This window comes from Microtus oregoni, unplaced genomic scaffold, assembly GCF_018167655.1.
Source record: "Microtus oregoni isolate MIOR12 unplaced genomic scaffold, Mior012 000046F_ref0000063, whole genome shotgun sequence".
NCBI lineage: Eukaryota > Metazoa > Chordata > Mammalia > Rodentia > Cricetidae > Microtus > Microtus oregoni.
The window spans coordinates 11,050,569-11,077,595 of NW_024543220.1; the positions used below are offsets into that span (position 1 = coordinate 11,050,569).

Sequence of the window (27,027 nt, forward strand, 5' to 3'; positions counted from 1 at the left end):
ACTTCAGGATCCTCCTGTCTCCCTTCATTGAGACCTTAGGCATCTCTGGCTAGAGCTAAATGCCCTTGGGTGAGGGACACAGTGTCCCTCACCCTGTATATTTGACTAGTAGAGACTCTCTTTTTTCAGATGACTCCCCCAATGAACTAGGATCCCAAGTTGTGTTTGCCCTTAATTTATAGTTGACCTCTGTAGAACCTAGGGTACTAAGTTTCCCAAATGCTATGCACAGTCCAATTCCTCGGACAAAGTAACACTTTAAATCAGCTTTATTATCATGAGTTTGGGGTTCTTAGAGATAGCAGAGGCCAGAGAGCAAAGCCTCATCCCTGCACCGTTTTCCTGGGGGGGGGGGTAACAGAGGGAGGTCAAGGAGTCATCAGCAGAGGCGGCTACTGGTTACCCCTCATCATCCACACGCCTGGCACATAGTAGGTGCTCAATAAATATTTGCCGGCTACTTGTGGGCAGTGGAGTGCATTAGTTCCCCGTGGGAAACCATACACAGTCACTTTTTTTTTTTTTTTGTAGTTTTTCAAGACAGGGTTTCTCTGTAGCTTTCAAGCCTGTCCTGGAACTAGCTCTTATAGACCAGGCTGGCCTCCAACTCACAAAGATCCACCTGCCTCTGCCTCCCGAGGGCTGGGATTAAAGGTGTGCGCCACCAACCGCCCGGCCCACAAGACACATTTTACACCCAGTTTGTCCACCGTTTTTGGTTCCAGTTTAGGGATTCTCAAAGTCCACTTTGTTCTCCTGTAGCTGCTCTATTTTCCAGGGAAAGCTCGACGTGTGTCACTCGGAGATCCTAAATCCTCTTCCCGGGGCTGTGCATCTTCTATAAAGAGGACAAGCGAGCACAGCGCTTATTAAGTCTGGAGTCTTCCGGAATGCCCGTCATTCCCTTCCCTCCGTGCAGCTGCCTAGTTTTGACTCTCTCCACCCGGGTTTAAGGGCACCTCTTGGTGGACTGGAAGACCCCAGGCAACTTGAGGTGATCCGTGTTCCGGGGACGGGGTCAGGCTGGGAGGCGGGATCGGCGCACTGCGGGCGGAGCCGCAGGCTTCCAGGGCCACCCAGTCGCGAGGCCAGTCATCCAGTGCTGCCCTGGCCCCGTGTCGCCCACGGGAGCCCGCGGAAAACCGGCGGCCGCGCAAGGGCGGCTCTACGGAGCTTCCAGACCGGCTCCGGCAGCGCGCGTACACCGCGCCCCCGCGCCCGCGAGCCCCCAAGTCCACGGACCCAGCACGAGCCAGCAGGCAGGCTCCGCCCCCGCGCGGGCGCGCTCCCACCGACAGCGTCCGGCAGCGCGGCGCGGCCCCGCCCCCCGGCGCGATGCGTGAGTGCGCCCGGGCCTCCGGCGGCCCCGCCCCCTGCAGTAGCGTCAGTAGGTCCCAGTGGCTTCGCTGCCGGGCCACATCGCCCGGGGACATCCCGGACTGGTCCCGCAGCCCACGGGCCGCCCCGAGCTCCAGCAGCAACTGCGCCACCTCCACGGCTCCTTCGCGCGCCGCCAGGAACAGCGGCGTCTGCTCCTGCGGGGCGGGGACCGGGAAGCCCGAGGGCGGAGCGGTCAGGGAGTCCCCGCCCACCGGGTGCAGTCCCCTCCCGCCAGACGCTCCCACCCCCACCGTGAGCTTGCGGGGTTCCCGTGCTTTCGGCTTGTTCTGCGGGGCGTCTGCGGCAGGGGCTCACCCTGTTGTCTTGGGCATCTTTATCAGCGCCAGCCTGGAGGAGGGCGCGGGCCGCTCGGGAGTTGTTTACAGCTGCGGCCCAGTGCAGGGCGGTTTTTCCTAGGGCACCACATGGGAGCCGGTTACCCCGCAAGTGGGGGCCAGACTCCTGCGTTCCAGTTTCCCACGGGTTCTGGCCTTGGTGATGAGGGGTGGGGGACGGGACGACTACTTGGGTTTCTCAGAGAGGCGGGAAGCGTTGCCTTGGCAACCGACAGTCGGCGGCAAGCGTTGCCCTGGTGACGTCAGCGGCGCGCGGGAGGGACAATGGGTATTGTTCTGGACCGGTGGGACCGGAGTATCCCCATCCCATTCCCGCAGATACTTCTAACATCCCAGTTTCACGGACTGAGGCAAGATGTGTAGTTGACGGCGAAGGGGAAACTCACTCGTACCTCTCAATCCCTGCTGTGCCTGTTAGTTGAACCTCACCTCATTCCTGCTCTGCCTAACATTTCGGAAGCACACCAGCTCCAACCATACCCCTTTTATCTCTGGCTCCCACATCTGCTCGGGCTGCGATCAGTTCTTCAATCAGGTCCTCCACTGCCAACCTGGCAGCCAGCATCAGAGGTGTAGTCCCGTCCTCTGTGCGTGCATCCACGGCAGTCCGTCTGTTAGCCAATAGGAGCTGGGGAGACAGAAAGGGCCTGTGACCCCTGGGTTACCATGGACTTCTAGGCCAGGCCCCTCATGCTTTTGTTGTCTGTTTGGTTTTGAGACAAGGTCTCACTGTGCAGCCCAGGCTAGCCTGGGACTCAGAGATGTGCCTGCCTCTGCCTCCCCGGTGCTGGGATTAAATGGTAGGCCATTCAACCCTCTCCGGTTGCTACCTGTCAGATCGTGGGTCTCAGTTTCCTCCTTGTCAGACCCTAGAGAAGACCTCTCCATTTTACTTGCAAGCTTACTGCTAGTTCATGTGGGGACCCCAGTGAGGGCTGACCTGGCAGACTTCCCGAGCATCAGCAGCCACTGCAGTGTGAAGTGGGGTGCGCCCCGCCTGGTCAGGCTGGTTGGGATTGGCCCCAGCCTCAAGGAGGCGGCGGGCAGTGGTTGGTCGAGAGAATCGGGCAGCCAGGTGCAGGGGTGTCTCTCCAGTGCCCACAGTACGAGCCTGGGGGCAGGCCCCTCTATCCAGCAGTGGTTTCCAGGGTTTAGGACTTCCCAGCCACGGCCCCTGGACAATCGTGGATTCCACTGGCTCACAGAAGACTGCGGGCATCAGGGGTGCCGCCCCATCTGTGAGTGAGAGTGAGTGCAAGACCACATGAAAGAACACAAGAACTACTTGGCCGCCAGGAGAACTGCAGCTGTTAGACAAGCTCTGCCTCTTGTCTGGGTGGGGAGGGGTTGGGAAGGGGATTTAGACAGGGTCTCACTATGTAGCTATGACTGTCCTGGAACTCACTCCGTAGACCAGACTAGTCTTAAACTCACAGAGATCTGCCTCCCCAGTGCTGGGATTAAAGGCATTCGGCAGTACATGTAGCTCTTGATTTAGCAGTTCAGCAGGAACAAGAGCAGGACGTTCTCCAAGGCTCTCAGGCCTGGACCTGAGACGCACTTGTCTAGAGGGCTGGCTAGGTTGCTCCGCACGGCAGCTTGCTGAGAGTTTGAGTTTATTCCTGACATCTCCCCATGGTGCTGTTCTGTCCCAGGCCCCGGCTCTGAGAGCCGCTGTTCGAAAGACTCCAGTTTGGATACTAATGGGCTTTGCCTCTAAAAGGGTCACTAGGATTTTTGGGGGTTCTAGGTTGGTTGTTTACCAGGTCCACACGGGTCCGTTTCACACTCTTGAGGGGGTGTCAGCATGGCTACTTGTGGGAGCTCTCCACAGCCGCTGTTCAGTGGCCAGAGCTGGCGCTTGGAGACCAAGGCTGTTTCTTCAGCCTTGGGGCAAGAGCAAGGGGTAGTGAAGGCCACAGAGTTGTCTTTGCACCGCCAATGCACCTCCGTGCCACTCCCACCCCAGCCTTGGCACCTCTACGCCACTCCCACCCCAGCCTTGGCGCCTCTACGCCACTCCCACCCCAGCCTTGGCGCCTCTACGCCATTCCCACCCCAGCCTTGGCACCTCCGCACCATTCCCACCCCAGCCTTGGCACCTCCGCACCATTCCCACCCCAGCCTTGGCACCTCCGTGCCATTCCCACCCCAGCCTTGGCACCTCCATTCCGTTCCTACCCCAGCCTTGGCACCTCCGCACCATTCCCACCCCAGCCTTGGCACCTCCACACCATTCCCACCCCAGCCTTGGCACCTCCAAATCATTCCCACCCCAGCCTTGGCACCTCCGTGCCACTCCCACCCCAGCCTTGGCACCTCCGTGCCATTCCTACCCCAGCCTTGGCACCTCTACGCCATTCCCACCCCAACCTTTCATCCAGCCCACCTCCTCTCCCTCCTCAGGGCCCGAGCACATGGCTACTCCGTCCTCATCCACTTCTGCCTCTGGCTTCAGCGTCCTGGAGGGGGTGAGTAGGTAGGGGTTAATTATATAGGCTAGAGCCCATCAGCATCTCCAGCATCCAGAAACCCTCCAGGTCTGCAGCAGTATTTCTGAGCACCCTTGGCATTCCCCTCCCCAGTCTCACTTGAGACCAATGCTGTCCTCGCCTAGCGGGGGCCTCCGCCGGTGGGGTGCCTGCTGTGTCCGAGGCCTTCGAATGAAGCCAGGGGGCAGCCACAGGGCCCCATGTTCTCGCCGTTGCCGCCGCCGCCGAATGAGCTGGAGGACAAGGAGCGCCCCAAGGGCCAGGAGAAGCACCCCAGCCACTGGTGAACACAGAACAGGCCAGGGAAGCTGCTCGGTAGGTGGCCCTGGTAGGAGATAGACAGTTACAAAGGGGGCGCATTCTCAGGGAGACAGGGCCAGTGGAGTAGCCTGCCTCAGTTTCCTCACCCGTCACAGGTAACCGTGTTAACGGTAAAATGCTTAGGGAGCAGTATGATACGATGTGTTAGGAATGCTAGCTACTGTTCTTTAATAAGCCGGAGCCCAAGGCTGGTCATAGGACTATGCCAGAGGTTAGTAAAAGTTCTTAGGGCAATCGGGAGACCACTGAATGCATGTCCCAGGGGGAGATTCATTTCCAAGAGGAGGTGTTAGGGAGACCAAGTTTCCCACACCACATTTTGGGTCTCACTTTTTGATCTCTACCAGAGATGGCATGCACAAAGGTCAAGGGGGGGTGGTAGGGTCACCTACTGGTCCCTGCTTGAGGGTGAGCAGCCAGCAAGGGTCCAGGCAGCAGGGGCTCCAGGGCCCCCACTGCGGCCATTGCAGCAAGGAGGCGCAGCAGGAGCCCGGAGTCCCAGGGACAGCGTGATGCAGGGTGTTCCGGACCACAGCGGGACAAATCCACGCCCATCACCACCACAAACCTGGAGAAGAGGCACTTCAGGGACCCCCCGTTTGGCCCCTGCTCCTTTTCTACTCCATCTAAATAACTAACATTTGGCCCTCCCCTCCATCTCTGCTTACCCGGCACCAAGGGGGTCTGGCTCCTTGCCTGGAGGCTGGGTGTGAGGGGCTTGTCTTTCCCTGGAAGTGGAATCCCGAGTTCCGCTCAGCTCCTCCTTGGCCCGGGTCCCCGGATAGGGGAACACCATGTTCCTGCCATCGCTGTCCTTCCTCACCCAGAGCCCGACCCTCAGAGTCAGGGACAACACTCGGGCCAGGGCCAGCAGCTGCTGCTCCAGGGCTGGGGGACTCAGCACCACCAGCAGGGCCAGGGAGGGCCCCCACTCCGGGTCTCCGTCTTCTGGCCTGCAGTCGCCCCCGTCCCAGCCGCATTCAGCGCTGTTGCATCCTTTCTCACAGTGGCCATTGTGGAAGTGATCTCGGCAGTACTGGTCGTAGGCTGGGCTGCGGGTAGAGGAGAGATGGACTCAGGGCTCTTCACAGAGATTCACTGCCTCTCCGTTACCTCTGGCTCTCTAGTGGCTAAGGGTGGTGGCCAAACACCATCTCCTGAGACCAACCTTTCATCCTGCCCCTCTCCCAGAAAGAGGGTCCAAGACCCTTTCTCTTGGGAGTGCTGGTTGCCAGGGGAGGTTTTCTGTGGCAGAAGGTCTGGGGAAGGGAAGCTGAGGCCTGAGACCTTAGAGTTCTCAGGGGTCCAGACAAAGGCTGTGCCCCCCACTGTCAGTCATTCCATCCCTGGGTTGGAACCCAGGGTTTTTCTTAGCACGGACACTCCCTGGAGTCCAGTGTGGGCATCCTGTAGCTCGGGCATGTATGTCTCCCCACCGCCCGTATCCCACCCCATTCCCAGGCTCCAGGCTCACGTGCAGGTTGGAGGGGTTTCGCAGTCATAGCCATCAAACAGACACTCCTCAGAGTCGCACTGTGGGTGGCACCGCCCATCCCGGAAAAGAAGCCAGCACTGGGAATGGGGGGGACAGCCCTTCCAGGGGTCAGGGACCCCCAGGGAGCAGTCCCCTCCATCCCAGCCTCCTCCTGGGCCGCTGCAGCCAGCATCACAAGCCCCATCACCACCTCGGCCCTCACACCCATTCTCCCCTGGCCTTTGACACCGGGGCCCTGGAGAGTCAGGAGGGCAGGAGCATTGAAAGCCAGGATTGCCCGACCTGGGGATCTCAGAGCAGCTACCATTGTGCAGGCAGGGCGAGGGGGGCCCACAACCTTGTGGAGCTGGGGGTGTCAGGCAGTCAGGGCCCCCAAAGCCACCGAGGCAGGCACAGAGGGGTGGGGAGCCTGGCTTAGGGGAGGGCAGACATAGGCCTCCGTGGTGGCAATGATGGGTGCCGCAGGAAGGGGCTTTGTGGCTGCAGGTGGAGCCTTCAAAACCCTGTGGCAGAGAGGAGAAAATACAAAAGAACCTTGTATCAGTCAGTCTTCCTGAAGCAAGCGCCGGGGATAACCATGCACAGAGGGCTCTAGACTGTCATATGCAAGAGGAGCCTCAGAGAGCATGAAGTCAATTTTTATTTTATTTTATTTTTTGTTTTTTTCAAGACATGGTTTCTCTGTGTAACAGTCCTAGCTGTCCTGGAACTAGCTCTTTAGACCAGGCTGGCCTTGAACTCACAGAGATCTGCCTGCCTCTGCCTCCCGAGTGCTGGGATTAAAGGCGTGCGCCACCACCGCCCGGCTGCATCAAGTCAATTGTAATGAACGTTGCAGCTACGCCCCTGCTAACTCCACACGTAGCTGCCACATCCATGGTGGTGGGAATGGGTGAAGTGGGGCTGTGCAGCTATACTCAGTTTCAGGGCCCATGAAGACTAATCGGGTAGTGCAATTGACCACTTGCTGTGTCCTGGGAGAGGTCGCAAGCTCTCCTCTTCCTTCCAGAAGGGGTTTGGCTCCTGAATGTTATGTTAGGACAATGAAGGAAGGTACAGCCTGTAGTCATAAGGGAGGCTTCAGCCAGTTCCTGCCCTCACTCGCGCCTGTCCCCACACAGAGTTTAAAGAACTTGTCTAAAGCCATTCTAGGAAGGGCTGGTTTTATTTCTTTTTGTTCTTTTGAGATAGTCCTGTGTAGCCCAGATCGACCTCCACTGCACCGTAGCCAAGCCAAGGATGGCCTTGAACTCTTAACCTCTGAGTCCTCTCTCCAGCCTCACCTTGAACTCTTGAGCCTCCTGCCTTACCTCCCAAGTGCAGGGAGGATAAATTGCACCACTGCTGCCCTCTGATATTGCCTTTCCCCTGTTTCTGAGAACCGCGGTGAACTTGGGCCCTCTCCAGTTATCCTGTCTCCGGGGTTTCCCTGCTCACCGCCCTAGGGTTCTGGCTCTGGCATTCTTACCTTAGAGAGAAACAGGGGTTGCAGCACTTACCTTGGGGCAGTGGCAGGTGAAGCCAGGGGGTGGTCCTGTTGTGACCTCACAGGACCCTCCATTGGAGCAGGGCTGGCTCTGGCAGGGGTCTGTCTCCACCTCACACCTCTGGCCTGTGGTGGGGGCAAGATTAGAGATCACACCTGGCTTCAGTCACTGCCTCTGTCTTGACTTACTCCTGACAGTGGGTTCAGCACACACTATGTGGGCAAGAGGATGCCGGGGCATCTTCTCTGGGGAGAGGTGTGGAGGCAGAGGGCGAGGGACTGTCTGGGTGTTCCCGGTCTTAGCTGTGCCCCAGAGACCCCAGGCCTCACCTGTGTGTCCAGGCAGACACTGGCAGTAAAAGGCGTTGGCTAGAGAGTGGCAGACTGCAGTGCCCGTGGGGTGGCAGGGTCGGTCGAGACACTCGTCCACATCCCCCTCACAGCGCAGCCCCACAAATCCTGGAGGGCAGGCACAGTGGAAGCCTCCAGGCCTGGGGGTGCAGGTTCCGTGGTTGTGGCAGGGCTGAGACTGACAAGCGTCCTGTTCTTTGGAGCAGTTCTGTCCTTCGTAGCCGGGGGCACACTGGAGACAGGGAGATGAGGCACTGGATGAGCTGAGCTCAAGGCAGTCCGCCGGCCTCCCTGTCAACGGTCGCACCCCTCATCCCTCACAGCCTGCCTTAAACACGACATGCTACTCTTCCGTGACAGAGCTTAGCCCTCGGTCCCAAACAAGTGACACTGGGCACTGCCTCATTCTTTTCCCTACCAACTTACTCCCCAGCCGCTCTCATTGATTTGTTAAGCGTCCCCTGAATACCTGCTTGTGACATGCGTATGTGTGTGTACATGCATGTGTACACGTGTGTAGGCCAGAGGGCTTTTCCATCTTTTGTTTGAGATAGGGCCTCTCATTCGCTGGGAGCTTTGTCAGTCAGGCCAGGAAAGCTGGCCCGCTAACTCCCCAGGATCTGCCTGTCTCTGCCTCCATCTCACCGGGACTACAGTCATGTGTTGCTGAGCCCAGCTTTGTACTCAGGTTTCGGGGATCTGAACTCAGATCTTCAGGCTTTTGAGGCGAGTGCTTTCCTGGCTGAGCCACCTCCCCCGCTAGGCAGTGTCTTCTGTAGCACAGAAGAAGGGGAGGGTAGTTCTCATCCCGGTTCAGGGAAGTTTGGTCGACAGAGAGATAGTGCTGACTGTGTAATCAGTATCACACGGTTCTCTTAGCAGCTCTAAAGAAACGTCACACTTAATCCTCACTCCGCAGATAACGAAACAGTTGGCCAAAAGGTGAAGCTACTTTCGAAAGCCACGCGGCCTTGTCTGGGGCGAGGATCAAAGCAAGACTGGCATTGCCCAGAGCCACACTGCGGCTTTTCCTTTGTGAGGGCAAAGTTACAAGTTCTGTGCCAGATGGCATGCCAGAAGGAAGCTTCGGAGAGGAGTCGGAGAAAATGGACAGAGACTCCAGAGGCTGTGGGAATGCGTGGAGGGTGCCTCATGGGGGCATGGAGGGGAATAGTGAGTGAGCGTCTCTTCATTTTTGAGACAGGGTCATCCCTAGCCCCACCCTGCTTCTCTTTGTCTGAACATGTTCGTAAGGGTTAGATATGGCGATGCTGGGAGACATAACTAAGTGGGAAAAGTGTTTGCCTTGTGTGGTGGTTTGAATAAAAATGCCTCCCCCCCACAAGCCGGTAGGGGGTGACCACGTTGGAGCAGAAGTGGCTTTGCTGGAGGAAGTGTGTCACTAGGGGGTGGGCTTGGAGGTGTCAGAAACTCAGGCTAGGCCTAGTGGCTCCCTGTCTCTTCCTGCTGCCTGCTGATCAAGATGTAGGACTCTCAGCTGCGAGACTGGTGGTGGTGGAGCCTTTAATCCCAGCACTCCAGAGGCAGGTGGATCTCTGTGAGTTCAAGGCCAGCTTGGTCTACAGGCACTAGTTCCAGGATAGTCTCCAAAGCTACAGAGAACCCTGTCTCAAAAAACCAAAAAGAGGGGCTGGAGAGATGGCTCAGAGGTTAAGAGCATTGCCTGCTCTTTCAAAGGTCCTGAGTTCAATTCCCAGCAACCACATGGTGGCTCACAACCATCTGTAATGGGGTCTGGTGCCCTCTTCTGACCTGCAGACATAGACACAGACATAATATTGTATACATAATAAATAAATAAATATTTAAAAAAAAAAAAACCAAAAAGAGTTGTCTGGACCCGGTGGCTCTCACAGCATCTAGTCCCCCAAGAAAGTCCTTTTTCCAAGGTCGTGCCCTTTCCCTCAAGGGCTGAAGAAAGTTCCTGCCTGCTAAAATGGGCAGGGCAGGTGGTCACTCTCCTTACCTCTGACTAGAACTTGTGGCCCTTCAGTAGACTCTGGTGTCTGTTGTCAGGGTCAGCGCTCCCGCTGTCCCTACTCACAAGCCCGCCCCTCTCAAAGGCCCCCTTCTCCAGTTCCCATTTACCCCCACACTTCTTGCAACCTCTGCAGCTTGGAACGAGGTGGTTATTTCGGTTTCTTGATTGCGCCCATTGTCATTCCCATAGAAACAGAAACCCTAACTAAGAATACACATGATCCTGGGTTTGATCCCCATAGCTATAAAGTAGGGTGCACACCTGCCACCCCAGTACCAGGAGAGTTAAAGGTTGTCCAACCAAAGCAACGCAGTGAGTTCAAGGCCAGAAGTGGGGTGGGTGGGTGGGTAGTAGAGGCCAGCCTGGTTTATAGACTAGTAGCCAGTTCTGGGCCAGCCAAGGCTACACAGTGAAACCCTGTCTCAAAAAAAAAAAAAAAAGCATCTGTGTTTAGAGGCAGGAGAGGTTCAATGATTAAGAGCACTTGTTGCTCTCCCAGAGGCCTGGGTTCGATTCCCAGCACCCGCATGGCGGCTCACAACTGTCAGCAGCTCCAGTTCCAGGGGATCGGAATCTTCTGGCCTCCAGAGGTGCTGGGCATGCATGTGCATGTGGTGCACGCACATACATACAGGCAAAGCACTCACACACACAATTTAAAAACGTTGTGTTTCTGAGCACAGGGTTTGGACTGGTTGCTCTTTAGTCCCAGTGTTTCCTCTCCTGGGTAGTGGCCTGGACCAATGAGGAGAAGCCCTCCTCCAACTCTGAGAAACATGGGACATTGAGGGGGGGGGCAAGGGCCTCCAGGCCACCCTGCGGTGGAAGAGGAAGAGGCGAGGTGGGGAAAGGCTGCTCTGGGCATAGCAGCAGCAGAGCCTGGGGTTCAAAGGCAGGACCCCTTGGGTGTGTGAGAAGCAGCCGGAGCGGTGAGCAGTGCATGGCCGTGTGTGTGTGTGTGTGTGTGTGTGTGTGTGTGTTTGTGTGGTGAGATGGGGGACAGGACACGGACACAATGACGAGCCGGGCCGTGTGTGTGTGTGTGTGTGTGTGTGTGTGTGTGTGTGTGTGTGGTGTGTGTGGTGGGGTGGGGGACAGGAGACACACATGACAAGGGCGACAAGCCGGGACAGGAGCAGGTGTGGCCTGAGGACAGCGGGAAGACAGTCCTGCGGGACTTTGGAAGAAGCTGTCCCTGGAGGTGTTAATGAGGGAGGGACAGGCCAGCTTCTGTTTTAGTAGATCCCCTTGGCAGTGGGATGAAGACTGAACCAGCAGAAGAACAAATGTGGAGGCCAGGGTTGTAGGAGTTTGATGTAGATATCAAGGTAGAATTCTAAATAGATAGATGATAGATAGATAGATAGATAGATAGACAGATAAAAGAAGGGAAAAGAGGTAGTGGTGGAATGGCCTGACCTGGTGGGGGTTGGGTGCGTGGGTCAAAGAGGGGACTGGGTGAACTTGGTTCTCACCTACTCGACCGCGCTGTCGTGTTTTACCCCTCTAGACCTCTTACCTGGCAGACATAGCCATTGGGCTGGGCCACGCAGGTGGCCCCGTGCTGGCATGGCTTGGACTCACAGGGGTTTACTCTGTCCTGGCACGACCTGCCCTGGAATCCAGGAGGGCAGTGGCAGAAGTAGGAGGAGCCGCTGTCGATACAGACGCCTCCATTCTGGCACAGGTCAGAGACCTCCACGCCTGGGGAGATAGACAGGAGAGATGTCGGTGCTGTTGGGTTATGTCCGTCCATCCCAGGGTGTTCTAGCCGTGGTGGGACTGCTTGGCTCCGGTGAGACTCGCTGCTAGTGGCTGTGTTAAACTGTGGCCCTCCTGGGCTGTTGGTAATGACTGTAGTCGCAGAGCAGACCCGTGTGAGGGTGCGTTGTGTGCTGAACTGTGGGATAAATCTAGTTTCTCTTGGTTGTTTTGGCTGTGACATAGCTCCGTGATTGCCCTGGGGGTTGGGACAGGGGAGCGCTCTGCTCCCCGGTTGGTCCAGGGGCTGGTACCTTGGCTCACTGCAGCTTTCTGGCAGGATACAGGGAGATCACAGTGAGGTCCTGCCCATCCTTGGAGGCACAGGCACTGGAAGGAGGGGCCACTCTGGAGGCATCGGGCAGTGTGTGGGCAGGGCTTCTGGGCACACCAGTCAACCAGAGTCTGGGGGTTGGAAGAGACTATGAGACAGGAAAGCCTGCACTTCTGAGACCCAGAGAGGAGCCTCTGTCAGCTGTGGCTCCCTCAAACCCTCTCATTTCTAAGAAGGTTGAGCCGATACCCTCTCCAGTACAGTCTCCAGTATCAGAAATCCGTCCAGCTTACCCCAACACTCAGACTTTCTTGGGGTGTTGGGTGGGAGTGGGGGATAAGGTCTCATCTACTCCAAGATGGCCTCAAACTTGTCATGTAGCTGAGGCTGGTCTTGAACTCCTGATTCTTTTGCCTCTGCCTCCCAAGTGTTGGGATGACAGGTGTGCACCACCCTGCCCAGCTTTCCTGTCTTCACCTCACACCCAAGTGAGAAGCTAATCCCTAGGCTTCCTCACATCCCTTCGTGTGGACATCTGTCCCAGGTTCCCTGTTGCCCACCCCTTAGTCCCCAAGACCCCGCTAGCTGGAGCTCTCCAGCCTCTCCCACTTGGCACATCTGGCTGATTGCACCTCACCTGGCAGCTGCTTCCTGTATAGCCAGGGTTGCAGAGGCAGCGGGCACCCTGAGGTGTATCTTGGCAGGTCGCCTTGTTCTTGCAGGGGCTGGAAAAGACAGAGACAGTGTGGTAGGAAGGTCTGGAAGATGGGGAGCGTGTAATGTGGGGTAACAAGTTGGGTTGTGGGGAAATGTAGGTCAGCTCCTTGGAGGAGGGGCATCCAGAGGATGGGGAGCCGTGACAGCCTAGAGCTCAAGGAGAGGTGGGGAGGAAATGGGAGGCTGAGGGTTCCTCCGCTCCTCCTGGGGGCCTCACACCGTGCTCACCTGTCTGCACAGCTGGGCTTGATCTTCCCCTCACAGCGGAGCCCCTGGAAGCCCCTGGCACAGAGGCAGAGGAAAGCGCCAGGCTTGTTCACACAGGTACCCCCGTTGAGGCACGAGGCTGGAGAGAGGAGTCTGTGAGGGGTTGGGTTCCACGCCTGTAACCTGGCCCGTGACCTTGGTCACACAGCACAGAGGTGGTCTGCCGCTCACCAGTACAGCTTAGGGATGTCCAGTTAGTTATTTAAAACCAGAGGGTCCTGGGGACTAAACTCCAGGCTTCAGGCCTGATGGCTAGGGCTTGACCCTCTGAGCCATTTCTCAGCTGGACATGTAACCAGGGTGGACTCCCGATCCTCCGCTCCCAGCCCCCAAGAGCTGGGGTTACAAGTGAGCAGGCTTCATGGATGCTAGGCATGCCCTCTACCATCTGAACTGTATCCCCAGTCTCCAGTTAAAATATCTTTTTTTTTTTTTTTTTTGGTTTTCCTAGACAGGGTTTCTCTGTAACTTTGGAGCTTGTCCTGTGCCATCACCACACACACACACACACACACACACACACACACACACACACACGACCTGCCTGGTCCCTGTACCTAGCTGTGGTTCAGAACCCAGGACAGAACTCACCAGACACACAGTGGTCGATAAGGGTTTGGCAGTGGGAGCCTGTGTGACTCGGAGGACAGGTGCAGAAATAGCCCTCAGGGCTGGTGTTGCAGGAGCCTCCGTTGAGACAGGGCCCTGAATGACAAGCTGTCACCTCCTCATTACAGGACAGCCCTGAGGGAAGGACAGGCAACTCTGAGACTCTTGCTTTCTGCTTTTCATCTCCTTCCTCACCGTGCCCTGAAATCCCCTGTCCCACCGACCTCTCCTTCTACCCAGGAGTCACCGGTGATGCCCCCGCGGCCCACACTCCCTTCTCCTCCAGAGGGCCTAGCCACAGCCTTGGTTTGTGAGGCAACAGGCTGGAGTATATACGGTATAGGGAGAGACTCACCTGTGTATCCCGTGGGGCAGGTACAGTTGTAGCCAGAGAGCTGGGGGTGGCAGGTTCCCCCATGGGCACAGGGAGTGGAGATGCAACCCCCAAGCTCTGTCTCACATTCTGGTCCAGTCCAGCCCGCATCACACACACACGAGGATCTGATCATAAAGAAAAGGAGACGGTCCATCTCTTTCCCTCCTGCCTTGTTGACTGGACCCTGAGACCATCTCCTTTTTGGCTCCGACTCTGTTTGCCTTCTGTTCCTGTTCTAAGGACCTAGTTTACCTATTGTTTCTATGTGTATGGGAGTTTGTCTGCAGTAGGTCTGGGCACTACGTGTGTGCCTGGTGCCTGTGGAGGCCAGAGAGGCCAGAAGAGGATGCTGGATTCTCTGAACTGGAGGTGTTTTGGCTGTGAGCCACCATATAGATTCTGGGGATCAAACCCCTGTCTTCTGCAGGAGTGGCCAGTGCTCATAACCACTGAGCCATTTCTACAAGCCCCACTCCTTTTTTATTTTTAGCTTAAAACAAGGGGGGGGCAGTGGTGGTGCACCCCTTTAATCCCAGCACTCGGGAGGCAGAGGCAGGCGGATTTCTGTGAGTCTGAGGCCAGCCTGGTCTACAAGAGCTAGTGCCAGAGCAGGCTCCAAAGCTACAGAGAAACCCTGTCTCAAAAAACAAACAAAAAAGGGGAGGGACCTATCAAGTCCCTCATTCTCTCTCTCCTTCTTTTCCTTTCTTTTCCCTCAACCCTATCCTGTTCTCTCCAGGGTCTCCTGTGGCTCAGGTCAGCCACAAAACCTACCATCTAGCTGCCTGCGGCCTTGGCTGCCTGATCCAGTTGCCTTTACTTGGATTACCGTCCTGTGATAACACTCCTGGCTTGTTCTGTGTCGGGAAGTGACCACGCAGAGATGCCCAGTAACTGTTTCGGTAACAGAGACAAGCAGCCCTGGTAGTCATTCTCTTCCCCGCTCTGCCCTCTAGCCGTCTTTGGCCACCTCCACAATGCTCAGACGGTCCCCTCCATAGGTGCCCTCATCAGCTGTGCCTCCCGTCCATGGCTTGCCATCTCCCTCCTGTTCCCCCACAGGTCACATCCCGCATCCCGCAGGCTTGCACCCCGCCCCCTGCTGTCTTCTGTCCTAGCTGAGGCTGATGGGAAGGAGGGCATGGTGGTAGGCTCTTACCTCTGGCAATGGCCGTGGTGGCAGGTGCAGTTGTCCTTGGCAGGGACACAGCCGGGACTTCCATCAGGGCAGAGACAGTGGGCTCTGTCCTCCTGGTCTTGGCATTGCTGCCCAGGTTGGCACAGGTTGGGGGTGCACAAGGGAACGTCACAAAACTGGCCTGTGAGTGTGGGTGGGAGAGGAGTCTGAGAGGAAAGAAAGCCCCTGTTCGTCCTGAGGGTCAAAGGTCACCCCTCATGCTCCTGTCCTTTCTGGGTCTCTGCTGTCCTTGCCCTGGTCCTTCCCCAGCTCTGGGTCTCCTGCAGCTCCGAGCCGCTATCTCCCGTTCCGTGAGCTGCTCTGTCTGCCCTCAGGGTCACTTCGTCTAGGGAGTCTTTCCATTTTCAGTCCATGGTAAGACACAGGGCCTCATAACTGAAAGTAGGAGTTACAAGAATTTTGAAAACATACAACGACTAAAAATTCAAAATTTAAGAGCAGTGTGAGTCTGAGATGCCTGACTGTGCAGCCACCTGACAACCACAGCTGTGCTAGTCTTGTGTCTGGGTCTGGTGCTGTGACATTTAGTTAATTAATTAAGATGTGTGTGTGTGTTGGTGTAATGTGTGTGGTGTGTATGTGTGTGGTGTGTGTATGGTGTGTGTGTATGGTGTGTGTGTGTATGGTGTGTGTGTGTATGGTGTGTATGGTGTGTGTGTGTATGGTGTGTGTGTATGGTGTGCGGTGTGTGTATGGTGTATACGGTGTGTGTTTGTGTATGGTGTATGTATATGTGTATGGTATGTGTATGTATATGGTGTGTGTGTACGGTGTGTCTGTGTGTGTATAGGGTGTATGGGGTGTGTGTGTATGAAACGTGTGTGTGTGGTGTGTATTATGTGTGGTGTTGGCAGGCATGTGGTACATGACCAGATGATAACTTGGCCAGTTGTTGTCTCCGTCCACCTTCATGTGGACTCTGTGTTTTGAAACCAGTTGTCATGTTTACAGTTGCTTGCATTTAGCCTCTTATTTAACGCACCGTTTCCTGCGGTGCTGGGGATTGGAGCATGGACCATGCATACTTGGCAAGGTCTCTGCTACTGAACCACACTTGCAGCTCATTATAAATGCTTTTTTTTTTTTTCGAGACAGGGTTTCTCTGTGATTTTGGAGCCTGTCCTGGAACTAGCTCTTGTAGACCAGGTTGGTCTCGAACTCACAGAGATCCGCCTGCCTCTGCCTCCCGAGTGCTGGGATTAAAGGCATGCGCCACCACCGCCCGGCCTCATTATAAATGCTTTTTGCCCTGCCTAGTTTAAGGGCTGCTATTCTCATCCCGTTTTCACATCTGGACCATCAAACACCCACCAGTGGGCTCAAACACCTCCAGCGGGCTCTTCCTCACCTCCAGTGGGCTCACACACCTCCAGTGGGCTCACACACCTCCAGGGGCTCACACACCTCCAGGGGCTCACACACCTCCAGGGGCTCACACACCTCCAGTGGGCTCACACACCCTCCCCGTTCTTTCCGTTGTCTCCTGACCTGTGAAGCCAGGGTGGCAGAGGCAGAAGAAGGCTCCTGGGAGATTGATGCAGCTGGCTCCCATGGGGCAGGGGTCAGTCAGACACTTGTCCACCTCAGTCTCACAGTGTGGTCCTTCAAAGCCTGTGTCATAGGCGAGGGTCAGAGACTGCACCGATGGCCCTCTCCCCCAGGGTTTGAGCCTCAGTTTACCTGGGAGACACTCGCAGTGGAAGGCTCCAGGCTGGTCTCGGCAGTGCCCCCCATTGGCACAGGGGGCGCTGTTGCACTCATCCACGTCTTCCTCACACCTGGCACCAGTGAATCCTGGCAGGGGAGGGGGTGGGAACAGAGGGTGCTCATGGTCACGCAGGGAGGCACAGCGTGAACAAAAGTGAGTCTTCTGAGGAGACTCAGGGTGCTAGCAGGGCAACAGAAGCGATACAGACAGGGTGGAGCTCAGCCCCCGCTGGCTATGATGCTGCTGGGCTGTGGGCAAGCTACCCAGCTTCCCTCAGGCTCTCATTTCTCCCTGTGATAGAGCTAGGGAGTAGTAATGGCACCTGGGCTGCGGGGTGGCTCAGAGGTAGAGTGCTTACCTTAGGCATTCATGCCCTGCCTCTGTCCCCAGCACGGATAAAGAAAGAAGCTGTCTCATGTTAGCATGGGGAGGAGACATTCTCTGTGTCTTTGGAGGCCCATCCAAAGCCAGCCCGAGGTGCAGAGGGGTACACAGAGGGAAGGAGAGTGACTTGTCAGGGCAGGGGTGAGGGTGGGGAGTGAGCAAGGGAGGATTTAGGGCTGTGATGGAAGAGTCTGGGGAGCTGAAAAGAAGAGGGAGGAGCCTTCAAAGAGATGCTGGCCTCTAGAGGTTCCCTGGACCGGACTCTTCACCTACCAGGGAGGCAGATGCACAGGAAGCCATTGAGCAGGTCATGACAGCCAGCTTGATTCAGGCAAGGGTTAGAGGCACACTCATTGGTCTCCACCTCACAGACTCTCCCTTCCAAGCCTGAGGACACAGACGTGGTGGGAAGGGGGCTCAGCCAGGCTCAGCCAGCGGCAGCCGGGCTTTCTGCCTGGGCTACAGGGCTCTGCAGCAGCTCTGCCTTGGACTTGCAGAATACCACTGTCCTCCAGTGCCGTCCCCAGTGCCGTCCCCAGTGCTGTCCCCAGTGCCGTCCCCAGTGCCGTCCCCCAGTGCCGTCCCCCAGTGCTGTCTCCAGTGCTGTCCCTCAGTGCTGTCCCCCAGTGCCGTCCCCAGTGCCGTCCCCAGTGCCGTCCCCCAGTGCTGTCTCCAGTGCTGTCCCCCAGTGCTGTCCCCCATTGCTGTCCCCAGTGCCGTCCCCAGTGCCGTCCCCAGTGCTGTCCCCAGTGCTGTCCCCCAGTGCTGTCCCAAGTGCTGTCCCCCAGTGCTGTCCCCAGTGCTGTCCCCAGTGCTGTCCCCCAGTGCTGTCCCCAGTGCTGTCCCCAGTGCTGTCCCCAGTGCTGTCCCCAGGTCTGTCCCCAGTGCCGTCCCCCAGTGCTGTCCCCCAGTGCTGTCCCCCAGTGCTGTCCCCAGTGCTGTCTCCAGTGCTGTCCCCAGTGCTGTCCCCAGTGCTGCCCCGAGGCTTAGCTGCTCTGGGGGTGTGACTGCTTCCCTCAGGTCTGAAGGCTCTGGGAGCAGGGTACCTGCAGAGGGCTGAGGGGAACTGCTGTCTGAAGCCTTTTCTGTGTACCTAGAGTGTGGGGCTCTCCTGGTGGACTGCCCAGCCTGAGATTCTCGAAGTACAGCGGAAAAGTGGGCATCTTTCTGGAGGATGATTTCGCCCTTGTGTACTAGCTAGGCCTCTGTGCCAGGGGAGCAGGGATCCTGGCAGGGGTGTGGTGATGGTGGTAGTGATGGTTGTGATTGTAGCGGTGGTCATTGTGGTAGTGCTGGTGATGATTGAAGTGGTTGTGGTGCTGTTGGTGATGATGGTGTTGATGGTCATGACGGTGGTTGTGGTGCTGTTGGTGATGATGGTAATGATGGTCATGACGGTGGTTGTGGTGCTGTTGGTGTTGATGGTCATGATGGTGGTTGTGGTGCTGTTGGTGATGATGGTAATGATGGTCATGACGGTGGTTGTGGTGCTGTTGGTGATGATGGTGTTGATGGTCATGATGGTGGTTGTAGTGCTGTTGGTGATGATGGTGTTGATGGTCATGACGGTGGTTGTGGTGCTGTTGGTGATGATGGTATTGATGGTCATGACGGTGGTTGTGGTGCTGTTGGTGATGATGGTGTTGATGGTCATGACGGTGGTTGTGGTGCTGTTGGTGATGATGGTGTTGATGGTCATGATGGTGGTTGTAGTGCTGTTGGTGATGATGGTATTGATGGTCATGACGGTGGTTGTGGTGCTGTTGGTGATGATGGTGTTGATGGTCATGACGGTGGTTGTGGTGCTGTTGGTGATGATGGTAATGATGGTCATGATGGTGGTTGTGGTGCTGTTGGTGATGATGGTAATGATGGTCATGATGGTGGTTGTAGTGCTGTTGGTGATGATGGTATTGATGGTCATGACGGTGGTTGTGGTGCTGTTGGTGATGATGGTAATGATGGTCATGATGGTGGTTGTGGTGCTGTTGGTGATGATGTTGTTGATGGTCATGATGGTGGTTGTGGTGGTGGTAGCTGTGGTAGTGATGGTGATGGTGTTATTGCTGGTCTCATGGTGATGGTGGAGGAGGAGGATCTGAATAAAGACATTACAGTGGCAGAGTTGCCCTGTTTTTCACCTTTAAGTTCACCCTCGTCTCAATAGTCTCATGGTCAGCCTTCTGACCTCCATGCCCCCTCCTCTTTCCTGGGGAGTCTGTCGTGACCCCTCTTGCTACCTGTAACTTGTCCCTTGGAAGCAGTTTTTCTGCTTCTCTGTGCATGGTCTGTGTGTGGCCTGAGCCATGATGCTCGGGGATTGCTTGGCTTCCAGTAGGGGGTGGGGTGGTTGAAGCCCAGGGTTTGAATCTTGGCTCTGCTCCTCACTGACAATGTGACCTTGGAGAGGTCTCACTCCATCTCTCGATGTCAGCTTTTTAATTTATGAGCTGGGAATGCAATGAGCATTTTTTTTCTCCTCCTCTCATGGAGGCACAAGTGTGGGCAGCCGTGCGCATTCCTTTCCTATCGCACCACCGGCTCCAGCGCTCCACCCGTGTGGAATGCCAAGGGTTCACGCTCCACCTCTCTGAGGGAGAGTGTGTAATTGGGGGGGGGGGGTTCTGGGCTGGTATGACAGGCAAATGTGCTGTCGTTCTGTCCTCTTTGGCCAGGCCACTATGTACAGCGGACCAGGATACACGCTCCTTGATGATCGTGAAACCGGTGGCACACCCTGCCCCTGAATTACGCAGTGCACAGTCTCATTACAGGGCAGCCCGCCCTTCTCCTAGGGGGCTTGGGTTCCCTAGTTTTAGCTGGGACATGGGGAGAGAAAGAGGCATGCTGGGGAAATTGCCGCCAGTCACTCGGGCTAGGCGATCCCCCACCAGTCCTAAGTTACTTCTCCGTCTCTCCCACCCACGACCCCGCCCAGCTGTACCTGGTGGGCAGATGCAGTGAAAGGTGGCAAGTAGGTCCAGGCAGGTGCTGCCTGGGTGGCAGGGCTGGGACAGGCACTCATTGTGATCGGCCTCACAGCGGGAGCCCGTGTAACCAGGCGGGCAGAGGCAGTTGAAGGAGCCAGGGGTGTTGAGGCAGGAGCCGCCATGTTCACAGGGACTGGGTCCTTGATGGGCTGAGAGGAGAGGAGAGCTGAGATCCACAGAGGCCAGGGGTGGAAGGACAAGGAGGCCAAGGTGCCAGGGGAGGTGTGGGGGTCTGATGGGGAAGGGGGCTGTGTGTTTATAATGGAGCAGGCAGGGACAACCTATGGGGTCCGGAGGGTTGAGCACTGGGCTAAGAGCTGAACTCAGTTGAGACTCCTCCAAAGTAAATAAGCCTTTTGTGCTTTTGCTGTATATATCTATATCTATCTATCAATCTATCAATCAATCTATCTATCTATCTATCTATCAATCTATCTATCTATCTATCTATCTATCTATCTATCTATCTATCTATATTTTCCATTTGTGTGTGTGTGTGTGGTATGAATTTGTGTGACGACATGTTTGCACACGTGTGGGCACGCAGTGTGGGTGAGGCCCAATGTGTGAATGTGAGGGTGCAGGCTGGGAATCCTCTGCTGCTCCCCACCCCTGCTCACTGAAGCAGGGTCTATCAGACCCGGACGTTGTAGGTGTGGCTAATCTATCCAGTCAGCTTGTTCTGGGGGAGCCCCTGTCTTTGCCTTTGGAGGCTGGAATTACAGATGGGCCCTCATGCCCACCTGGCGTTTGCCGCCTCTGTGTGGGTTCTGGTGATCTGAATTCCAGTCCTGAGGCTTGTGTGGCAAGTCCCTTAACCACAGACCACCCCACCAGCCCTGCCTGTTGTTCTTCTGAGTCAGTCTCATGCACCCCAGGATGCCCTGGAACTCAGTGTGTAGTTGAGGCTCCTCCTGCTTCAGTGCCCTGGATTCTGGGGTTACAGGCACGTGGGATTACGTCGCACTAAGTCATGCCTGGTTTAGTTTTTCAACTTGATAAACCGTCTGCTGTGTCCTCTGTTGAGCACAGAGGCCTGGCCTCAGAGGGGCTCTGCGGGGGAACCCTCACCTATCTGACACTCATCCAGATCCTGGTGGCAGGTGGGTCCCGAGTAGCCAGGCTGGCATAAGCAGAAGAAAGAGCCTGTCAGAGGGTTGATGCTGCACTGGGCATTGCCATGGCATGGTTGGCTCAAACACCTGTCTTCCTGGTGGCACAGGAGGCCTGTGGGAGACCGAGGGGCAAGGCTCTTGCAGGCTGCTTGGGACTCCGTGTTGCCCTCCAGGAACTTTCTCCCCTTCCATGTCCCCACCCCCGCATCCTCTGCCTGCACCTGTGCGTCCAGGTGGGCAGACGCAGGAAAAGGAGCCCACGCGGTCAATGCAGGTGGATCCCAGGGCACAGGTGGCAAGTGCACAGTCATCCAAGTTCTCGTCACAGCCTGGGCCACCCCAGCCACTCACACACACGCAGTGGAAGCCCCCAGCTGAGTTCTGGCAGGTGCCACCGTTTCTGCAGCGAGGGGGACCCTGGGCTTCACATTCATCTATGTCTTCAGAGCAGTCCCAGCCTGCAGGGGACAGGAGAGGGGACGGGGGGGGGGGGGGGCTGGCACTGGGAGCCTCGCGAGGATGGAGGGAGGGGGTGCTGCCGCCACCCCGCACTTGCTCTGAACGACTCACCCTTCCAGGTCTCTGGGCAGAGGCAGGTGTAGGTGCCCAGCCCATCCAGGCAGGTGGCCCCGTTCTGGCATTGGTGCCTGACACAGTCATCTGGATTCATCTCGCAGTTCAGGCCTGTGAAACCTGACAGGATCATGGAATCAGCCATGGAGCCCACCCAGGGGAGAGGACCCTCCGTGCTCAGGGAGAGGGGTACAGGAGAGCCACCAGGAGTCTCTACCTGGGGGACAGAGGCAGAGATGGAAGGTGGCGTCTCCCTCTGGCACCAGCTGGCAGGTGCCTCCATTGAGACAGCTTCCAGGAGAGCAGGGTCCCTTCTTGAGCTGGCACTGCGGCCCCTCCTGCCCCACGGGGCAGAGACACTGGAAGGAGCCCAAGGTGTTATGGCAGGAAGTTCCCTTAGGGCAAGGTCCTGGCTCCAGGAAGCACTCGTTGATGTCACGTTCGCAGGTGTGACCCTCGAAGCCAGGCGGACAGCGACACTGGATCTCGGGGTATGTGGCCAGGCACACGCCTCCATTGGCACAGGGCTTGGCTGAGCAGAAGTCTCGGAGCTGGCACTGCTCACCTGCAGCAGGGCACAGGGGTGGGGCGGGCAGGGGCTGATTCGGGCGCAGCTCGGCGTAGTTTATGCAGCTAAGCTTGCTAGTGGTCCGTGTGCATGTGCTACACGCTCTGCCCTCTTTTCCTGTCTCTCTCCTGTTACTCTCTTGCTCTCTTCCCTCTGGTGCCCCATGCCCTGCCTCAGTTTTGCTGTACGTCACAAGGGTTGTGATTACACGGTTCATATCTTCTACTTTGGAAAGCACACATAGTTAACAGTGGAGTTTTACAAATCAGAGTACCCTGGAAAACTTGGGTTCCCTGCAGTGACCTTCTGGGGGGGGGGGGGGGTGAAAAGCCTCGGAGCCACCCTGCTGGGTCACTTTGCCTCTCCGAGTGAATTTCTTGTTATTTAGTTTTTGGTTTTCTTTAAGGCAAGGACTCACATCACCATGAATCTAAAGATGACTTTGAACTTCTCTTCCTCCTTTTTTTGACAAAGGGTCTCTCTAAACTGTCTTGGCTGTCCTAGAACTTGCTGTGTCCTGGAACCAGGTTGGCCTCGAACTCAGAGATCCTTCTGCCTCTGCCTTCTGAGTGCTGGGATTAAAGGCGTGCCAGAGTGTCTGCTCTGATTTTGAACTTCAGCGTGTCTGATCTCTAGAGAATCTGAACTTCTCTATTTCCTGAGTACAGGCGTGTGTGCTGCCACAGTTGAAGCATGCACCGTTGCAGCAAACGCAGCGATCCATGCACGCCAGGCAAGCTGTTTACGACTGAACTGTTATCTCCAGCTCTTTTTTCTGTTCTTTTGTTCCTCTCTTTCCACTGTGTGGTGTGGATCCCAGGGACTGAACCCAGGCTGGCAGCAGGTGCTACCCATGGCCCAACTGTCCCTACCCAGTTTCTTTTTTTTCCCCTTTTTTCCATTTTACATATTTTTTTTTGTGTGTGTACGGGTGTTTTGTTTGTATGTCTGTACACCACATGTGTGCCTGATACCCGTAGAGGCCAGAAGGAGATGTGGAGAGAGATGGTTTCTAGGTTGGGTCAAGCGGGGTGGGAAGACCTATTCTAAAAGTGGGCAACACCGTTCCCTGGACTGGGGTCCTGGACTGCATAAGAAGAAAACAAGCCGGGAATCAGCGTTCGTTTCCACGCTGACTGCTTTTGTCTACCGACTTGTCACAGTCTAGGATCACCTGAGAAGAAAGCCTCTGCTGAGGAACTGTCTGGATCAGGTTGGCATGTGGGCATATCTGTCACTGATGTAGGCGGGCTCAGCCCACTGTGGGCAGCGCCATTCCCTAGGTGAGGACCTGAGCTATAAGACAGGAGGGAGCTAGGTGAGAAGAAGCTGGCAAGGATGCTGTGTAATTGACAGCCTTGGGTTCTGCCTTGACTTCTCCATAAGGGCTGTCACGTGGAAACATCGGCCACACAAACCCTTTCCTCCCCGTGCTGCTCTTTGTCAGATGTTCATCAGGGCAACAGACATGTAACAAGAGCACCCCGCTTCCTGTCTGTTCCCGCCACATGGCTCCCCCACCATGGTGCGGAACCGGCAGGCTGAACTGAAACAAACCCTTTGGAAGCTTTTGTCTGGTGTTTGTCGCGGCATCCGGAAGACTGACTGACGCACCCCTCCTTAGGTGCTGGCCTAAACACCCCTGGGTGCTTACCTGTCCACCCGGGCTCGCAGGAACACCGTGGGCGGCCCGAGGCCTGGACATGGCAGTGGCCCCCGTTGAAACAGAAAGAAGGTGGACAGAGGTCTTCCAGGTGGATTTGGCATCGCTCTCCGGTGAAGCCAGAGGGGCAGGTGCAGGAGAAGCCGGGGGTCGGTGGAGAAGCAGGGCTCGGGGAGCTTGGGGGTATGGGAAGCAGGGCTTGGCAGCTGCCCCCATTCTTGCAGAGTTGGGTATCCCGGCAGGGGTCAGAGAACTGGCAAGTCTCACCCAGAAATCCAGGGGCACACCTGGGGTAGAGGGACATTTCAGGCCAGGCATCCCTCTTCCTGCTCTCCCTCCTCCTCCTCCTCCTCCTCCTCCTCCTCCTCCTCCTCCTCTTCTCCGGCTCCCACTCCCGTGAACCACACTCACTGGCAGGCTCCTTGTCCCTGCGGTAGCCTCAGGCAGGTGCCTCCGTTGGCGCAGGGTTCTGGGGAACCTCCACACAGAAGCTCTGGGGAGGATACAAGAGGAGAGGAGGAGAGGCGGCCCAAGGACCTGTGATGGCCCTTCCCCCTCCAGGTGCTCCTTAAAGGCCAGTGACCAGCAGCCCCCACGTGGCCCAGGTGCGCTGTGCGTGGTACTCTCTGCCATCCTCTCCATCACATCACACCCCAGTCCCAGGCTCCACATGGTCCCGGTCCCAGCTCTTCCATTCACGACTCTGTTATTACTCCAGCCCCTTCCTGTTTATTCTCCGTCCCCCGGAAGCAGGACAACTGGGATTAGGAGGGAGCCAAGGCGCTTCTGGGAGGTGAATGGCTGAGGCACCTAAGGGATTTCCTTCAGGAAAGGCCAGCAGTGAGCCACTGGGGGTGGGGACAGCTGGACAGAAAGGGACCTTGTGGTTCCTTCTATGTCTCCATGTCCCTTCTTGCTCCTCTATTCCCTGTAGCAGGCGGTCAGCTTTTTCTCCTGTCTGTCCCACACCAAGAGCCCTTTCTCTGGGGGTGGGCATCCTCTTTCCCACTCCACAGCAGCACCAACCCCGGCACCAGGCCAAAAGCCTGGGTCTCAGCAGCCCCTGGAGCAGTCAGTGCTCCCTTCAGGCTGCTCCTACAGAATTTCTCCCCTCCAGTGTTCCTTCAGAGCCCGGGCCTTGGCCCTCTTCCCTGACCTCACTAAGCATCTCTCCACCCCTTCACCTCTAGCCTTGCCTCACCTCTGGTCAGGATGACTGAGAAACTGGGCAGCAGCAGCAGCAACAGCAGCAGCAGGGACCGGGACTGCATTCCAGGCGCCTGCCCCTGGTCCGGTCTCTCCCTCTTCAGGCAAAGACCCTCAGAGCCCTTGTGGTCAAGCAAGGCCACCTCCTCGGGCTCCACCGCCCCTCCTTCCTTCTGGGCCTGCTGCACGCCTCAGTCTGAGCTGTTTCCTGAGTCACACAATGTCCTGGACACCCTACTGATGGGGGGGGGGGGTTGGTGTATGAGGGAACACTAAGGGAGGGTGAGGGAGGGGCCTCTGTCCGCTGACAGGCCCTGAGAAGAGGACAGTGCGGCTGGTGGACAGGTGAGAGGAGGGGGGACTGGTTTGCTCCTAGGACCCAGGGCAGGGCACATGGAGGAGTCCCTGTCTTCTTCATTGTCTCTGTGGTTTCTCTTTTACAGGACTGGGAGTGGCGGGTGGCTGCCTCCATGTCCCAGGAGGGGCAGGATGTGGAGACAGAGGTGTTGGGAGCATCTACTTCTCACAGATCCAGGCACTTGGCTTGAATTGAAGCCAGGCACTTTGGCAGAGGGAACCCAGGGATCGTCTAGGTCTTTCCTCGGCCCTTTCTGGAGGATATTCTTTTTAAAAAGGTGTTTTGAGACAGGATCTCACTGTGTATGTGGTCCCGGCTGGCTTGGAACTTGTGGGACTCCTTCTGCATCTGCCTCCTGGGTGCTGGGGTAAAAGGCACGTGACTCCATGCCTGGTGTCTTTCTGGGGAACGGACACGATGCTGGGCCCACCCCCCAGTGGAGCTGGAACCCAGGCCTCCCGTGTTCCACACAGATGCTCCATCTGTGAGTCACACCCGTAGTCTGCCCGGCTGCTTTTAGTACAGACTTGGAGGAATCTTGGCTTTTCTTCAGAGAAGATTGTGAAACATCGGCATTACCAATAACCAAAGGACACTATATTTCATCTACCTCTGCCTTCCTCCCTGACAGCGGCTGCTGGGGTAGTCAGGATGTTAGTCAAGACGTACAATTTAAGTTAAACAACAACACAACAGAGAATTTGTTGCCCTGAAAAGCTCATTCTGCCTCCTTTTATTTTTATAAAAAAAAAACCCAAAAAACCATAACAAAAAAAACCTTTGGATAAGGTCTCAATCTGCATTAGTCCAGGCTGGCCTGGAACTTGCCATGTAGTGGAGGCTAGCCTCAAACTCCAAGTCTTCCAGTCTCTCAAACGCTGGGATTGTAGCATGCCCTGCAATGCCTGGCGTCATCCCTTCCTGAGGACGCAGTACAGCTTCGGAACCAGTCACGGGCGGATTCCTCTAGTAACACTGGGAGTTCACACGTGTGTGTGTCTGGCTGCTTTCTTAGGCTAACTGCTAGGATTAAAACTCCTGAGTCTGCAGGTGACCACGGAATCAAACTGTGGTCATTGAAACCTGGCTGTCACCTCCAGCATCCGGTGCAGGACTCTGTTCCAGTCAGCAGTGTCTCTGTGTCTGCTCTCCCAGCCCTTGATATTCCACAGCCTTACAATTCCATTTGTGCTAAGCGTGGGGGCAGGCACCCTGAGTCCCAGCATTTGGGAGGTTAAGGCAAGAGAACTGGAGTTCAAGGCCAGCCTGGGAAGACTCCACTTCAAAACAGACAGCTCTTTATTTCAAACGCCAGACAATCCCCACCACATTTTATTATGAGAATTAGCATTATTTTCACACGTGTGATTACGTTCA

General features: G+C 56.4%; 5 protein-coding genes across 5 annotated transcripts in view; all 5 read right to left on the bottom strand.

Moving 5' to 3' along the window:
- The window catches only part of LOC121435313 (H-2 class I histocompatibility antigen, Q10 alpha chain-like), a 731,224-nt gene that overhangs the window by 655,781 nt on the left and 48,416 nt on the right, over positions 1-27,027 (bottom strand). The gene's annotated exons all lie outside the window — the stretch shown is intronic.
- Positions 1-27,027, bottom strand: part of LOC121435272 (H-2 class I histocompatibility antigen, Q10 alpha chain-like) — a 708,503-nt gene that overhangs the window by 632,736 nt on the left and 48,740 nt on the right. The window lies entirely within an intron of this gene.
- LOC121435270 (H-2 class I histocompatibility antigen, Q10 alpha chain-like) overlaps positions 1-27,027 on the bottom strand; it is an 808,095-nt gene that overhangs the window by 607,078 nt on the left and 173,990 nt on the right. The gene's annotated exons all lie outside the window — the stretch shown is intronic.
- LOC121435275 (H-2 class I histocompatibility antigen, Q10 alpha chain-like) overlaps positions 1-27,027 on the bottom strand; it is a 703,994-nt gene that overhangs the window by 607,078 nt on the left and 69,889 nt on the right. The window lies entirely within an intron of this gene.
- Positions 252-25,436, bottom strand: Notch4 (notch receptor 4). Its single transcript, XM_041634364.1, has 30 exons — positions 25,288-25,436; positions 24,498-24,579; positions 24,078-24,373; positions 22,073-22,420; positions 21,853-21,975; positions 21,504-21,740; positions 21,239-21,394; positions 20,122-20,316; positions 17,451-17,564; positions 16,766-16,879; positions 16,574-16,696; positions 15,047-15,206; positions 13,867-14,012; positions 13,494-13,646; positions 12,864-12,981; positions 12,556-12,643; positions 11,899-12,049; positions 11,403-11,587; positions 7,861-8,113; positions 7,544-7,656; positions 6,024-6,547; positions 5,218-5,601; positions 4,942-5,117; positions 4,328-4,553; positions 4,126-4,198; positions 3,500-3,623; positions 2,677-2,972; positions 2,217-2,364; positions 1,696-1,793; positions 252-1,535 (listed from the first exon to the last, which is right to left on the bottom strand). Exons 1-30 carry the CDS (start codon positions 25,355-25,357, stop codon positions 924-926), a joined length of 5,886 nt encoding a protein of 1,961 aa, XP_041490298.1. The 5' UTR covers positions 25,358-25,436; the 3' UTR covers positions 252-923.

Coding starts and splice junctions, on each gene's coding strand:
- Notch4 (XM_041634364.1), bottom strand. CDS start 25,357: ATGCAGTCCCGGTCCCTGCTGCTGCTGTTGCTGCTGCTGCTGCCCAGT. Junction 6,548..7,543: donor TCACCTGCCACTGCCCCAAG/GTAAGTGCTGCA, acceptor TCTCTGCCACAG/GGTTTTGAAGGCTCCACCTG. Junction 4,199..4,327: donor GAGGACAGCATTGGTCTCAA/GTGAGACTGGGG, acceptor CACCCCCTCCAG/GACGCTGAAGCCAGAGGCAG.